The sequence below is a fragment of the Phalacrocorax carbo genome, chromosome 18, assembly GCF_963921805.1.
Source record: "Phalacrocorax carbo chromosome 18, bPhaCar2.1, whole genome shotgun sequence".
Taxonomy (NCBI): Eukaryota; Metazoa; Chordata; class Aves; order Suliformes; family Phalacrocoracidae; genus Phalacrocorax; species Phalacrocorax carbo.
The window spans coordinates 4,626,017-4,641,646 of NC_087530.1; the positions used below are offsets into that span (position 1 = coordinate 4,626,017).

General features: G+C 50.8%; 1 protein-coding gene across 2 annotated transcripts in view; it reads left to right on the forward strand.

The window, feature by feature from the left end:
* Positions 1 to 15,630, forward strand: part of VAV2 (vav guanine nucleotide exchange factor 2) — a 153,981-nt gene that overhangs the window by 23,372 nt on the left and 114,979 nt on the right. For both annotated transcript variants that reach the window (XM_064468486.1, XM_064468484.1), the window contains exon 2: positions 11,616 to 11,732. In XM_064468486.1, the coding sequence (XP_064324556.1) occupies positions 11,616 to 11,732 (117 nt within the window). The remainder of the gene's footprint in view (positions 1 to 11,615; positions 11,733 to 15,630) is intronic.

Sequence of the window (15,630 nt, forward strand, 5' to 3'; positions counted from 1 at the left end):
AGCTTCATTTTCTGCAGAAGAAATTTGGATCTAGAAAACTTGATGAACCTCAATTAAACCATGGGTAAAACCAAAAGCTCCTCCTGTTCCCCCGCTCGCACTGTCTGCTCACATCCTTGGTTCTGCCCAACACTGAGACGCAACAAAACAGTTATTATTTAAAACCATGGAGAGGACGAAGCCCCGAGCGACTCCTGGGGCCTCGGGGCTGCCTGTGTCCATTCTCTGTCCCCAAGGACAGACAGCCTCCGCACGCTGCCTGGCAGAGGCACCCAGGCCCCTTCGCTGGGCTCCGGCAGCATCGGGTTTAGCTCCTGCTGCTCCCCGTAACAGTAGATGCGATGCTTGGCTCTTCCCGATGACCGGGGGGCTCGAAAGAGCTGGTTTGCAGCGGGTTGCAAGGTCTGCCTTGTAGGTCCTGTAATATGTGAGTTTTCCTTTGAAATTCCTCTTGCCTAAGAGGGTTTGTGGTACAGGTCTGTCTTTCCTACCTCTTCCCAACTGTCTGCTCTTCCCTCCTCCCCTTGCTGGGAGCTTGTGCGTGGAGGAGGGATGCACGGGATGGCCGGCCGGCCCATGACCCTGTATCTGTTTCTTTTTGGGTTGAAGAAGATGCTGAGGTGCTCTGAGACTGCCCCGTCTCTGCAGCAAGGAGCTGATGTCAGCGCAGAGCCCCAGCGTGCTGCCCCAAGGCAGAGGAGCATAGGGAGACCTATTAAAAGCACATTGTGGGCTTAATCTTGCAAAATGCGGCTTGATTTCATATGCAGGTCTGCATCAGTTATTTGTAATGTGAAAAGTAGTGTTCTGGTTTTAATTACTTCTTCAGGAAGAAGCTGGGGGATATCTTTCAGCATCATTACCTGGTGCTGTTAAGCAGAGTTTTCCGAGTGTTTGTTGTCTGCTTCTAATAATGCCGTCCTGGTCCCCGGTGTGACATTTAGGAACCATTTTTCATTGAACCCGTTGTCAGCCACTGGGCTGGTTTTCAGCAAGGCTTTGCAAGCAGACAGCAACTTGGGCAGCGGTCCGGGAAGGTGTAAGGCAGCCCAGGCGTTACCTGCTGTCACCCCAACTCACGGTGTCAGGCTGTGCGTCAGCGCCGTCACCGTGAGCAGGCTCTCTCCATCTTCTGGGACGCATAACTCTTCTGCCAGCACCAGCTACAGCTGCGGGTCCTTCACTTCTGATCCTGAAGCTGAGCTACCGCCTCCAGATCTTGTCTGGAGCACAAGACTGTGCAAACCTCAAACCAGCTGAAGTTTGCAATTGTTCTAGGCCATTATTTCCTCCGTCACCAATTTAAAGGTAAAAGCTGCAACAAATGTAGCGTTACAAATATTTTTCATGGCTGAGTTTTTGCTTTTCGGTCGTGCTTTCCTTCTGCGTGCTGCGCTGCTTCGACTCGGGATGAATGTATCGGGAGGGTCGTTTGTTCAGCGCTTCTCTCCCTGGCGGGTAACCTGGCACTTCTTGCAGAGAGGAAAATAACACATTTGGTTGTAATTTCCGAGGCTTTCTGAAAGTGAAGTGAATCTAACGGGAAGCGGGTCACCCAAAATCATGACTTTATGGAGGAAAAATTGCATATACCCGTGATGCATGAATAACGCAGTGGCATCTATACAAGCTCTTACCAGAAAAGTCTTTTGGATGTTGGAAGATTTCTGCCATCGGACCAATGGCGCACACTTTTGAAATAAGATTTCTTGGGATTTTTAAAAAAGAAAATGTACAGCGTGTGCCGAGAGGGTGGTGTGTGCCCTGAAGTGAGGATGTGCCTCTGGGGCGCGCTCAGCTCAGGGATGGTCTGGAGATGTCAATGGGTATTTAAAACTGGGCTCACGTGGGACTCTTACAAAGTTGATATAAAAGTCTCTAATTCAACGTACGTGCTTTGTTATTTAAGAACAGTCTGTTTTGACAGTTTTGCGTAAATGATATTGGAGTCAGCCGTTGCAGGCACCTACCTCAGATCCCACGCCACGGTTCACTTCTGTCTCCAAAGTCAGAGCTTCTCTCTTCAGCATTTATATAGGGCAGCTTGGTTTCAAATAGACAAGAATGTCTTGAACTGGCCCAGGCTTGCAGGCTGCCACCTGGAGCTTCCTCTCTCAGGTCTGGCCCGAATACTTGGCGTGACAAGGCTTGACTTCCCGGCTTGGCTGCTATTTACTCATCTCGGAGACGTACCGTAGCTGTTCTCATCGCTGTCCTGTCAAAAGTTCATCACGGTCCGATTCCCTGCGCCAGCCTGAAGGGCAGGAGAACAATGACTGCTTGGAAAGTCTTCTGGAAGCGTATCATTACAGTGTAACGCTATATAGAGTTACGCAATCGCTCATTTTCTTTAACAGCAGCTGAATTCTGTGTTTTAATTTGATTGTCATGGTTCAGGTCAAGTCCTGTCTTAAAGCTTTGGGTTGGACAAAATGTTTTGAATTTTCTTTGCTGAAATCTCAGCGCGTGGGAAGGTATCCCATTTCTTGATCAGCTATAATCGTAACTTCTTTTTTTTTACATACCCTATCTTTTACCTATGGTCTTATTTTATGAGTGATGAAGGGTGAGCCCCGGTGAGGCAAACATGACTTTAGGACTTCATGTCAGTAATAAAAGCCAAGACGTCTCTCTTTTCTGCACCCCTTTCTTAAGCAAGTTCCCCCGATGGAGCCGGACGTCTTCTAGCGAGAGGAAGAAAAGGCTGGATTTAATGAGCGTGGAAGGGAACTCTCTAGTAAGGCTGCCAAATGTGGGCAGATTGAGCAATCCTTCCGAGCTCTCCAGCTCCCAATCTTTATGTAGTCTCAGATCTTGTCCTGTGCAAAGCCAAGCCTGGATTTGGCAGTCTGCTGGGAAGTATACTGGAGAGACAGCCCAGATCTGGGATGCAGGAGTCAGAGGCTCTAACCCTGGATTGTGTGGGAAAGTCGAAAAGAAAACCCTTTCTTGTATTTCCCTGTGATACTGCTGAGCCTCAAAAGGTCTGGCTGGTTTCTCCTCAAAAGCATGGTGGTGATACCTGGTGGTCTTTGACACTTAGCCATAGCCTGGGCTGCAAACAGCCTCTGCTCTCTGCCCCGTCGCCCCCCGTCCCGGCAGCCAGCCCCACGCGGCTCTGGGGCAGGCCAGGACCTGCAGAGAAAACTGCTGCTCTGCATTTGGCTTTTTAAATCTTGATGCACATGGTTACGGAGAGGGTGTCTGGAAGAGCAGGCACGTGGTCCGGCTCCGTCTGCTGGGCCGTTACGGTTTGGTCTGGTCCAAGGGGACGTAGGGATGTAACACGGGTCTTTCCCGGACATTGCCACAGCGCTGCCAAGGATGCGGCACACCGCTGCTGTCGGGCAGGTCATCAGAGCAGGAGGGCATCCGTGGAGGGATTTTCACATCAGCAGGTGCTGCTTGGGGGATAACACAAGGGCATATTTCAGCTCGGGGTTGTCCAGGGTCATTAGGGATGTATTGGTGTTCCCTGGCCCTTCCTTCATATATCTGGGAGCCTGTATTCACCATCCAGCTCCCAAAAGGCATCACCGCTGGGGTGGGTAGCAAAGGAAAAGGGGGTATTGCCTCTCATGTGTTCATTTTGTAACACTAATAAGACCCGTGGCTCAAAGCAGTGTTGTCCATCATACAGGGAAACCTGAAATTCCCTCTCTTAGAGGAGGAGTTTGTGAAGACCAGGGACTTCAGAGAGGGCTGCACCCACCTGATTTTGCAAGAAGCTCTTGTTATTCCTGGGAGCAGCTCTGCAGATCACTCAGACATCTAAAAGATAACTCTCTGAAGTAGAGCCGCCTGATGCGATGCCGGGAACTTGATTAGGGTTTTCTAAAAACCTCAGTGGCAAGTTTTTTAGTTACACGAACCTCAAACCTGTGGTTGGGGTTTGGACCCGTGCTGAACCTTTTGGACCCACTGGATTTTTGGGTGGTGGGGCAAAAGGTCTGGGCTGTCCAGACCTTAGGTGTGCGAGCAGTCCGTGTCAGACCCTGTAAGCATCTCTGATAAAATGCTTCCAGGCATCGCAGTTAAAGCCCTTACCTTAACAACTCCCGCTTTCTCAGCAGAGCCCTACGTTCGCAGCCCTCGGAGGGCTCCACAAAGGAGGGAAGTACTGTCATCGGCTGCAGCTCCGCCGTTTTCTTTGGGAAGTTGCAGCTTCCTTCCGCTCATTTAAAGCCCCTGCGTGCCGCTGGGTGACCCTCCGACGGCAGGACAGATGCCGGGACGGACAGACGCCGAGCGGCCGTGCTCTGCCGAGCCAAGTGCTCCCGGCGGGGCCGCCCGCCACGCGATGTGGGGTCTGCTGGCTCGTTGCACGGGCTCTAACGAATCCCTCCCACCGTGCCACCGGGGAGGGCTCAGCCCGTGTTTTTAAGCTTTGAGGGGATCATAGCTGCTGTCGGGGAGGACGCCAGGGTCGGGGCTTTCCTGTGATTTCTTTTCCCTTCTCCAAACTGGGGGATGTTACTTGATCCTTGTCCCCTCCTCCAGCCCTGCGTTATCATCTTGGACTCCTCAGCTGCCTGATGGGGGTTTTAGCCACCCTTCAGGACTTTCTGTTTTTCTTTTCCATTTCTTTCTCTGAAGGAGCATACGTAATGGAGGAAACGAGCCTGGCGGTCCTTGGGTGCAGTTTGGGGTCAGCAAAACTTCCCTAGGATAAAATAGGCTGAGCTCTGGCAGTGCTGGGCTTGGCCCGTGCAGTGCTGCTTGGTGGGGTGACACCAGCCCCGGGGCAGGGGATGCGATGCTGCTGCTCTCGCGCGGGCTCCTCCTGCAAGCAGAGAAAGCACAGATGCAGCTGATTTCTATACATCTTCAGTATGTACTTCAGTGTGTCACTGAGCATCTCTTCTGCATCTCTGGCTAATTTGGATGTAATCGTTTGACCCTGTCCTCTGTCTCTTGCTCTTCCCACATCCTCTGAACATCTGCCACCTCGGAGGTATTTGCCTCCGGTCCTCGCCTTGTTTCAGTACTTCATGTCTTGTATGAAATCCAGGAGCTCTGGTCAATGTTTGTGCCCGCTCTGATGAGCGCTGCTGAGAGCCGTTCCTCCGCCGCTGGGGCTGAGCCTCGTGACTTCAGTGTATTTAATAGATGGCTCCAGAGCTTCCCCTTGTAGTGATTTGGCTTTTTTAGATTGTTTTTACTATTTTATGTATATTCCACCTTCCAGTTCGTGAGCTTAATGTCATCTGAGATACCTCTTTGCTTTGGAGCCCATACATCACGATGGGAAGCTCCTGTAAGGTAACTGGGAGCTCTTTATCTCTTGACCCGTGCGAGAGCGATGATGAGCAAAGGTGTGAGGACAAGCAGGAACCAGAGCAGGGCTCGGCAGCCTGCCCCGGCGCGCTGCGGTGCTGGGCTTGCTGCCGGAGAGCCTCCCAGCTGCCTGGCTCCGTGTTGTGCTTCTAGTAGAGCAAGGCAAGGCAGAGGCTCCTGGTGAGCTTCTGCGAGAGGCTTGCAGCCCTCTGAGCTCTGGCTGATGCTTCTTGCTGGAAAGGACCTTTGCTCGCTGCAGGTTTGCTTTCCTCCTGGTCCTCCCACTAAGGAGGAGGGTGCTGAAATAAATGGTTGCTCTCCCTCAGGTACTCCCCGAGGGCTAGTCCTTGCTTGGGGGGTGGATGTGAGGAGCAGAAGCTCTGGGGAGGTCAGCGCTCATCAGCGTTTTGAGCTCATTAATCAGCCTTGCTAAGTGGAATTTGCCCAGCCTGTGAGCGCTCTGTGATAGGAATGTCTTTGAAATGGGGGAAATAATAGCACTAAATTGTTTGAGAAATAATTTCATTCTGCACTTCTCAATAGATAAATCTGCTGTCCAACAACCCGAAATTTAATCTGTCCATCTAAAGTAATTGATGAGCTGCGACTTGAATCCCAATGTGAATGGGAAGGGAAATTTCCTGCAGAGATGTTTTGTATCGTTTCTGCGGCTGCTTCTTTCCACCAGAGACAACGGGGCGAAGCGTGAGAAGGAACAAAGCCACGGAAGATTTGGTGTTGCTGGTGGAGGGTGATACAATCTCCACTTGTGCTTTTAACTCTTATTACTGCTCCCGAAGCTGTCCCGGTAACACCTTGATGTGGAGGCGAGCTGGACTGGGCAGGCACGTTTGGAGAGATCAGATAAAGGCTGTGATTCGCACAGTTTAAAATGCAGAGTTATGTTGGCTGCAGCCCTGTGGCTCCTGCTGGGTACTTGGATGCTCTTGGACTTTCTCTCCGCTCTTGACTTTGGAGCAAGCAAAGGGAGCTTTGATGCTCCTTTGCAATGTCAGATTAGTGCAGGGGAAACTCGGCACAACTCGGAGGTGCGTCCTTTGGTTTTCTTGAGAGGTTTGAGCGATAGGATACCCATTTCCCCACTGATAGTTGCAAATCATGTGTTTTGTCAATGAGAGACCCTCCCTTCCCCGTTTGCAAAGGCTGTGATAAGCAGATGCTCACAGCTCCCTGTTGGGGACTTACTTTTCCCCTGGTGCTTTTGAGCTGTGCCGGCAGTGAGATAAGAGGAAATCTGACATCACGGTCAGGAAGCGCTAAAGAAAGTTGCTTTCGTCATTCATCAATGGGTTATCTCAAACGGCAAAGCTGCAGCATTCCTTGCATGCTGCAGGGCCCGTTTCGAGCCCACGGCTTTGGCCGCGGTTCCGCGCGTGGCAGCCTGCCCGGTGCTATTGTGGGCAGCCCCGCTCCTCCTCGGAGCGCTAACCCCAGCTGCTGGCAGTTGCTGCCTCTCCAAAATGCCCCTTCTGAAAAGCTGTGAGCTGGTGCATGAGCCTGCCCCGCCAGAGAAACCGGCTGCCCCCTTTGCTTCCTTTCCCTATGTTTTATCGCATTATTAAAAGTCGCTTGGAGCCTCCCAAGCCTTGCACCTCCTCCCTTGTGCCACCCCAAATGCAGAGGCCGGGGACTGCTCCCATGCTCATGGATGTCCTCCAGATCCCACCTCCGGCAGTTTGGCTGTTAAGCAAACGCTGCTGCACTTGCCGGCTCTTCCCCTGCCTCTTGGCCACCTCCCCTTAGCAAAGCCGCGCTGGTGGGAGGCAGGAACGCACGCGGCTTTCCAGCCTGCGAGCATCCCTGCCGAGGCCGGGGGACGGTTTCCAGCCTGACCCCAACGTGCTTGAGGAGTTGGCTCTTTTTCTGACAAATTTGCATCGGAAATGGCCGCTGTCTAGTCAGCGCAGGTGCTGTGGGCGCGCAGTCATATGGGGACCGCAGGGAGGGGCGGTGGTAACTAAAACGAGGGCGTGAAGATGAGCGTGGTGCTGAGCTGCTGTGCACCCTCCCGCGGGCTCCCCTCCCGCCCCCGGAGCTGGAGTTTCCAACTGCAGAAACATCCGACCTGCCCTTCCTGCACGGGGGTGCGGGAGCAGAGCCTTGGGGTGGCTGGGCATGTCCCTGCTAAGCTCCCGCTGTCCCTGTGCCAAGTGGGGTTATCCCAAGTACCAAACTGTCCCTTTCTCCGTCTCCACTGGAAGCTTCTCCAAGGTATTTATAAGTTTGCAGGACGAATTTATGAGTTGCATTGAAAACTTGGCAGCAATACCCTTTACATGCACGGTGATCATCCAAGGAGTGTCTAAACTTACTGAATTCAAGAAAACACATAATATAACAAAAACCCTCTTTAAAAAAGAACGTCCCAGAAGCCGCTGAGGAGTTTCCTGCGTGTCCCAGGTGCTGGGGGCTGCTCGCCACCCTGCGTGCACCAGGGTAGCTGTGGTCCTGCCTGGGCAGAGGCACAGGCGGTGCTCCCGAAATCGCAGCTGCCCCCCCCAGCTTTGCAAAGCCGGTTTCTGCTGGGCTGGGGCAGGGCGGGCGGTGGCGCAGAGCAGTTTATTCACCTTACAGCATTGCAGAGTGTTTAAAAATAAGATAAGCTGTTCTGAAACTCAGTGAGTGCAGGTGGCAGGGCCCTTCTGCCGTGGCGACAGCCAGAGCCCGGCTGTCACCACGGGCTCCTTGCAACCCTCAGAGGATTGGGTCAGAACCGATCACGTATTTATCTTGTCTGTTGGCAGGCTTCACGGTATTTTATTTTATAGGATGTGTTTCTTGCTCCCTGTGGTAGGGTGCCATCCTTGACCCTTCGCTCTGGCTTTAACTGCCCTCTCCAAAGCACCTCGGATGCACTTCGCAGCTCTCCCCACGCCGAGGACTTGTGCCGTGGCTGCTTTTGGAGCCTGGATGGCGGTACGGTGGGAGATGCTGGTATCCACGGGAGATGCTGTGATCTCTGGGGTCTAGTTCCAGAACTGATCATCCTGGTTGCTGGCAGTGTTTATCCATAGAAGCGGTGGCTGGTGGGTACCGATGTCGTTTTGGGTGCGGAGGAGGGCGATGGCAGGACTCGGGATGCGTGGTGCTTGGGCTCCCACTGGCCCTTGCACTGGAGGAGATTGCAGGAGCCTGGTTCAGCGCTGGTCTCGCTCGAGGCGTTATAAATGACACCATTGATTTTGGGGCTGGCAGGTGGTAAATGAGCCCCATGGAGAACATTGATTTCTTTCTCTCTCTCTCTTCCTCCTGTGGAGTGTTTACTTGTCCAAAGGTGTGATTGACTAGTAAATAAAACAGCCTCGGCGCAGCTCATATTCAATTGTAGCTAATTTTAATGTGTGGCCATTGAGTAACACTATTAAGCCAACAATTCATGATCTTCCATCAACGGCAAACCAACCTTGAAACGCCTGTGAGCAAAAGCACAAGATATTTTGCAAACCGGGGAGAGAGAAATTGTGCGGGAGCAAATTGTGCCGCTAACACCGCGCGTGGGTTGTACCCACCCTGACTTCTTGTGTGTGAGGAGTGGGGCTAAAATCTACCTACAGTTTTCATCCCAAGCGGTGGCTTTACTTGTGGGCAACGCGGTGGCCTCGCTCCGCTTCCAGCTCCTCGCTGGCGGAGCGGGACTGCGGTGCCGCCGCCTTGGTTCGTTGTGTTTTACATCGGGCCTTTTCAGCAACTCTTTAAATAGATTATCGGATTCTTCCCTGATGCTTGCCCTCTGCCCGCGCTCAGCGGCTGGCTGCGTGGTGGCAGCGCCTGGTGGCTTTTTGCAGACGTCACCTGGAGCTGCGGGAGGGACAGCGGCACTGCGGCGGGCGCCTCGTGCTCGTTTAGCAGCCGGCGGCGTGACGGCTCCCAGATTTGAACTGGATGAGCAAAGGCAGTTGGATGCAGCTGATGTTGAACGGCGTGGTTGGTCTTGTCCTTTCTCACCGGGGCCAAGCTGAGATTGGGGTAGCTCAGCCCAGTCTAAAGCCGTGGTGGAGCCAGGGCTTGCTCCCAGTTAGAAATGCTGTCGGGACGAGGCGTCCGCTTGCTTGGATGTGTGATTTCTCTGCGACCCTTCATAAACCAGGTAGCGTGAACGAGGAGCTTTTCAGGAATGTGAACCACAAATGCGTCATGCAGAGGGTTCAGGCTTTCACACCCGCTGAGTGTCTTTCCTTGGCTGAACGTCAGCGCTGTGAATGTCCATCTTTCCTGAGCCCTTCGGCCTCGGTTGCTGCCCCAGCCTTGGGACGAGCAGGAGGTGGGGAGCGAAGAGCATGGAAGGGCCAGTTTTGCAGAGGAAGCTTGGCTCTTGCTCTGTGTAATTATGGCTATAACCTGTGTTATTAACTTTCAAAACCGGAGGCTTAAAAGGATTTAAAATAAACATGTGCTAGGAATTTGAAATCAATGAGACTGCAGTGCAACAGGAAAATATACCCCTGCTGCAAGCAGCCGGTTTGCCCAGGGTGTAAAATCTTGCAGAGACCCAGAAGATAAAGTTACTAAATCTGTGTCGGTGACAAGCAATTCTGTCTAGACTGAGAGGGTTTTTGGATTATATTTACCGCAGCATTTATGTGAGAGAGAGGAATGCCCTAGAAAAACAGAACTGTTTTCATTTTCTGTTTCCGGCACTTGCTTGTCTAATGAGAAGGCTCTGATGTGATGGGGACGTCCTGTGCTGGGGGAGCTCTGCTGTCGCTCGGTGGCTGCGTCTAGAGGGGGCTGGGATGGGGTAGAACGTTATTTCTTCCTTTGTGTAGGTGAATCAGCCTGTTGTTAATGAGGTGGTCTTGCTACTCCATCGCCGCAAACCTCGCATGTAACCCCACATGCGATGATAACAAGCTGCGTCGCGGCGCGTCTGTGGCGTTGCGACGGAGTTGCCCCAAAGACTCTACTTTGAGTCTTTCAACTGAAAGAAAATTAAGCTATTTTATTTTGCTTTGAACTCTCAGTGAAGTTCGCAGGGAGCGTGTTGGTTTGATGGCAACTTGGGGAGCGGAGATAGTGCCACGTGACAAAACCACGCTGACCAAGCCCACCCAAAGGCAGCTTGCATCCCGCGCCTGTTTATCACGTGGGGATGATTCACCCCTTTAATGGGTCGATTTACTTAGAATTCTAACATGTTTGTTACATATTTGTGAGGAATTGGCTGAAAAAGATGTTTAAAAATACAGCAATAAATTGAAGGTGTTTTGTGGAATAGCACGAGGATGCAGATAGAAGTGAAATTAATTGGCTTGCTCAGCAGAGTCAGTCCATCCTGATGGAGGATGTAGGTGATGCAGCCACGAAAATGAAGCATATTTTTGTTCTTCTCATCGCAGTCCCTGAGCTGCCAGGCATCATTGTTGGAGTGAGACCGGCTGGAGTCCCCAGACTTCAAAAATCCCCAATTTGCTCGTGAACAAATGACCAATTATTTCTATAGCCAAAGACAGGATCCTCTTGAAAGAGAAACATAATGTTGCGCTGCCAGTTGAGCTCCCTCAATAACCGAGGGTGGTCCCTAGAGGGGTGAGATTTCTGCCTTTTCAAATGGGCTAAGATTAAAGATGAGCAAAGCTTTGTGGAAACGGTCCCAGGGATTGCCCTGGTGTTGGGAACAGGGTCGGAGCTGGGCCAGGCGCAGCTGCCGTGGCTGAGCCTCAGGACTGGCGGCTGGGAACGGGCCGTATGCGGCTGGCTGACGTTTCATGGCTCTGCTAATGCACGTGATGCCCGCAGCATCGGGGAGGCGCGAGGGTACGGGAGCAAACGGGACTTGAGTAAGTTGTCAATTGCTTCAGACCCCAAAGCAAAAAAACCCACGTTGTTTTCAGTGTCCTAATCTTTTGTTTGGGATGTGTGTATCCGCGCGCATGTCCAGATGTACAGCAGCACGTACAGCAAGGGATGTAACGGGTGTCCCTTCGCTCGGGGGAACCAAACGGGAGCGTGCTGGAAATGGTTAAAAGTCCAACACTGGGCTTCTGTAGAACATCAGCTGTAACTTATATTTGGCTTCAGCCTTGAAAGGGAAACATCCTGGCTGAAGTTTTCCAGCCCTTCTGCAATGTTACCTTATGTGAAGCTTGTTTTTCAAAAGGGCGTTTGTTTCTGGTGCGCAGCTGAGAACACAGGAGTCCTCACAGGGCACCCGGGGTCTGGTATCTTCAGTAGCAACAAATAAACTAATCCGTGGCTTTGCAGTGCAAGTTTCTGTGTTCCTGCTAACTTGTCTCACATGTGAATTTAATTCAGTAAATCTCAGTTAAGATTTGTGCCTGTCTTGCTCACTTTTTTCTCTCTCTCTCTGTTTCCCCCAGTTTCTCTGTTTGAAGAACATCCGAACCTTCCTAAAAGTGTGTCACGACAAATTTGGGTTAAGAAACAGCGATCTGTTTGATCCCTTTGACCTCTTCGATGTACGCGATTTTGGAAAGGTAAGAATTACTCCTGAGCTGTTGGGAAGTGATGGTTCCGGCACTGCTGGCACCGGGCAGTTCTCCGGACTTGTGCTGCAGGTTTTGGGTGAAAATACAAAGCCCTTCTGTCTTTATGAGCAGCTTCTGCACCCTTAACCCATGCACTGGGCATCTGTTCCCTGTGCTCGTGGTACCCTGTGTATCTAGGGGTTGGTTCTGCTGTGTCCTTAGTGAAGGGGCATCGAGCCTTCAAGCTTTGTGCTTTAGATTACAAAGCCTCTGGGATCAGTCTCTAAAGTCCATGAAAAATGTCTTTCTTTTTTGGGGGGGGGAAATCACCAGATTTTATCTATGTGTTCGTAAGAGCAGCTGGGAGAGGCTTGCAGCCCTGGGGACTGGGTGCTGCGCTGGGGTCAGGGCCCTGGGTCCTCTTCCAGCTGCCGCGCTGGGTGACTGGGGCAAAGCCGCACCAACCTCCTTGCACGTGAGCTCCCTGTAAGCACAGCAGGTTAGAACTGGTTTTAAAGCATCATCCCTGCTCTGCATAAACCAGCCTGGGGGATTGAGCCCTGCATCCCCAGCAGCACGTTTCCCTATAGCAGTGCTACAAATCCCTACGCGCCTGGACCCAGGTTTGTACAAACCCTGTGGCAAGGACCCTTCGTCCGCAAGCGCCTCTGGTTTTGCCCCCGAGCGGGTGCAGACCCTGCACAGGGTGCAGACCCGGCGCAGTCCTCCTTCCCCAGCTGCTGCCTCCGCACGGCTGCGAGCAAAACAGCTTTACCAAAACGGCCGTTGGGTTTGCAGCGTGGCCACCAAATTTCGGGGAGGGGAGGGGTGGTCCAGGAAGTTTCATGCCAGGGTGGAATTAGTCCCCTGAGTGTTTCCAAAAAGGGTGTTTGGAAGTTTTTTTTCCTTCCAGCAGCTCCTGGGTGCTGGCTGTGTTTGTGCCGTGTGTCACCTGGAAGGGAGAGGAGAGAGCATGTTTTTGTGTTTTGCTGTAATTGATGGGTGGCACCGAACGCTGAATGAGACCCAGCTGCAAGGGAGGAAAATCCTACACGATTTTGACAAGTGGCTGTTGTTCTGATACCCTTGCTTTTGACATGAACAGCATCAGGGCTGTGCTGTTACTCTGACGGATACTGGGCTCAGGGAAGCTCTTACGCAGGACAATTGCTCTATTCTTCTGTGGAAAAGGTGTTAAAAGATTTATTAAAGCTCTCTGCTGTTTCACCTATTTCGAGGTACCAGGCATAAGCTGCTGGAAGGCATCTTCTCTTCTGATTATCCAAAGAGCAGATTTTTACTGCTGATGGGGATATATTATTTGATATTTATTGCCTAATTTATTTCTGGACCATTATCTGGAATGTGCAATTGCAGGGGCTTGTTTTATGAGTTTTTTGATTTACGGAATACAAGAAGGCTTTTGTTGTTCTGGGGATATGAATGCACAGAAGGAACCTTTAGGGCTGGGGAAAGAACCACTGCTAATTAAAATGCTGCTTTATCGTTACGTTGTCTCTTGCTTTGTGCTGTTTTAAATCGCCTGTTAATAGAGCCTGGCGTTTAAACAGTGCTGGAGCATGTCAGCTGAACACAGTTTGGTTTCCTTTTTGGTCTGGTTAGGGAACAGCTGTTCCTTCCTCCTCCTGTTCACATTTTTGGGGGACGTTCAGGTTTGTCACTTGGGAAGGGGAGACGATTTGCCATTCCCTCTTACCTCATCACAACTGAGTTTCTTAGGAGACTTTGGAAAAGAAACTTGTCACAAACATACGGGAAACTGCCTGGATCTTGCTTGTTTTCATGTACATCGTCATCCTCAAACAACCTTATATGCAATCTTACGTGATTTGGGAGGCGCAGATTCTCTACACAAAAATCCTGCTGATCTTTTTCCCAGTGCAGTTTTTTATCAGTTTGGTAGGGATATCAGCTGTTCAGGTCCGCACCACCCTAAATCCCTCTGGAAGCCTGTCAAAACATTCCCATTGTCTTTACCACCTTTCATTCCCACATTATCCTCAGATCTGTGTTCAACAGTGGCAAAGCAAATAAACAAGGGAAAATCTGCCGTTGACCAAAGCGCCTTTCTGTTTTGAGTCACGGCGATTTGAGTCCCTAATCCATGTTCCCACTGGCCAAACACAGACTTCACGCACAAAAAATTCTTCCTGGAGCTATTCAGTGCTTAGATCGATAGCGTTTTTTGGTTACGAGACGTGCCGTGTAGGAGACTTTTCGGAAGGGAGCACAGTAACAGTCAACCATTTAATTACATAGAAACCTTGGTGGAGTGGCGTTGGGTGTTTCCTTTCTGGATGCCACTTCAGTAGTTATTTCTTTCCTCCAAACCAGAAGGCTGGTGAGACAGCAATTACTAGTAGCATTTGGGTTTGCTGCGGTGTAATCACCGAGTAGAAAGGCAGGAGCTTGTGTTTAACTGGTGCCAACCTATGCGTAAAGGGATTGTCCTTTGGAATCGGCAGGGTCCTTCAGGGTTTCTGGTGTAAGAAAAACACTAGTGCTTTCGAAGAGTAGGAAAAATCAGACCCCTCAGTCTTGCCTTGACCAGCTGTTATTCTGAGAGAGTTTTCCATTGCTCCCTTTGGCTTCTGAGCCAGGGCTTCATCAAGGAGGAGCTGCCGTAGGATCACTGGAGCCTCTTCCAAAGGAGCAAGTGTGGCCAGGGGCTGCTCGAGTCCAGGAATGTGGGTTTTTATCCCTGGTTTTGCTACTTCTTAAGCGTTAAGCTTGGGAAGTTCCTGCTTCCTTACTGTCACCAGGGTAACAGCTGGTGAAATGGGATCGTGAGCCATGTGGGCTTCTCCAGCCGAAATCCCTGTGGAGCTCCATTTCTGCCTTCATGGGATGTCGGGTAATTGGCAAGTGCAGGCTTTTGCCAAATAGATGCGTCATGTTTCTTGTAATCTCAGTTGCAGTCTTTCCCAGTTACCCAAGGGAGTCAAAAGGCCAGTTCAGATTGCTCACGGCCAGTTTTTTCCCCAATGTCCAGTTGTTTAGCAATCCCGCCGTGGCGGGGACATGCTGTGTTTCGTGACAGAGCTTTCCAAAAGTGACCCCAGGCGCTGACCACCTGTATTTCTAGCTCTGCCCCTTTAAGACACCCTAAAAGACTATGTTGTTATATTGTTTTCTACAAGTTGGCTCTTAATATTTCTATTTTTAAGGGTTTTTTTAAAATTTTTTTAAATCTTACCCCTTTAAAATGGTTCAAAAGCTATCACTAATGCATTCTGCGGAAGTGTCTTTCTGTGGCTGCCTCTCCGCCGCAGGATGCAGGAGGAGCACAGCATGCAGCGCTCCGCGGAAGAAAACCCCTGTTAATATTGCCTGGTCCCTAACTGGGGTCTGACCTTGCAGGAGCGAGCGCTGGGGTCTTCGCAGGGGTGCTGCGCGGTCTTCGCTGGCGCAGCCCGTCTCCTGAAAAAGAAATAAAAACCCCGTGCTCGTGTACGGCGTGATGTTGCGCAGTACTTCTTGTGCATTTAATAGCAGTGATGGTATAAAATGTAACTCTTATTGGACTTGCTAATTTATTGGCAGCAACTATAATGAGATAAAATGTACGTAAATATGGATTAAACTCTTTATCGCTCTATTAGTCAGCATGATGGTAGCAAGGTTCATTAAAGGGAGTTACTCATTTTCAGTAACTTGCAGTAATGTACTATTTTTTTTTTGAGAAATATAGTTCAAATATTCATAAACCTGTGGAGCGTGCCATTTATTAGCCTCCCGCTCCTCTCTGCTCTCCTGACGTGTATTTAATTGTCCTGACTTTCTTTTGAAGTCCCCGCAGTGTTTGAAAAGAGCTTTTTTGCAAGATAGGGGTCTTTCCTACCCTGACCCACGGATACAAAATGATGCCATTCTAAAAATGAAAAAG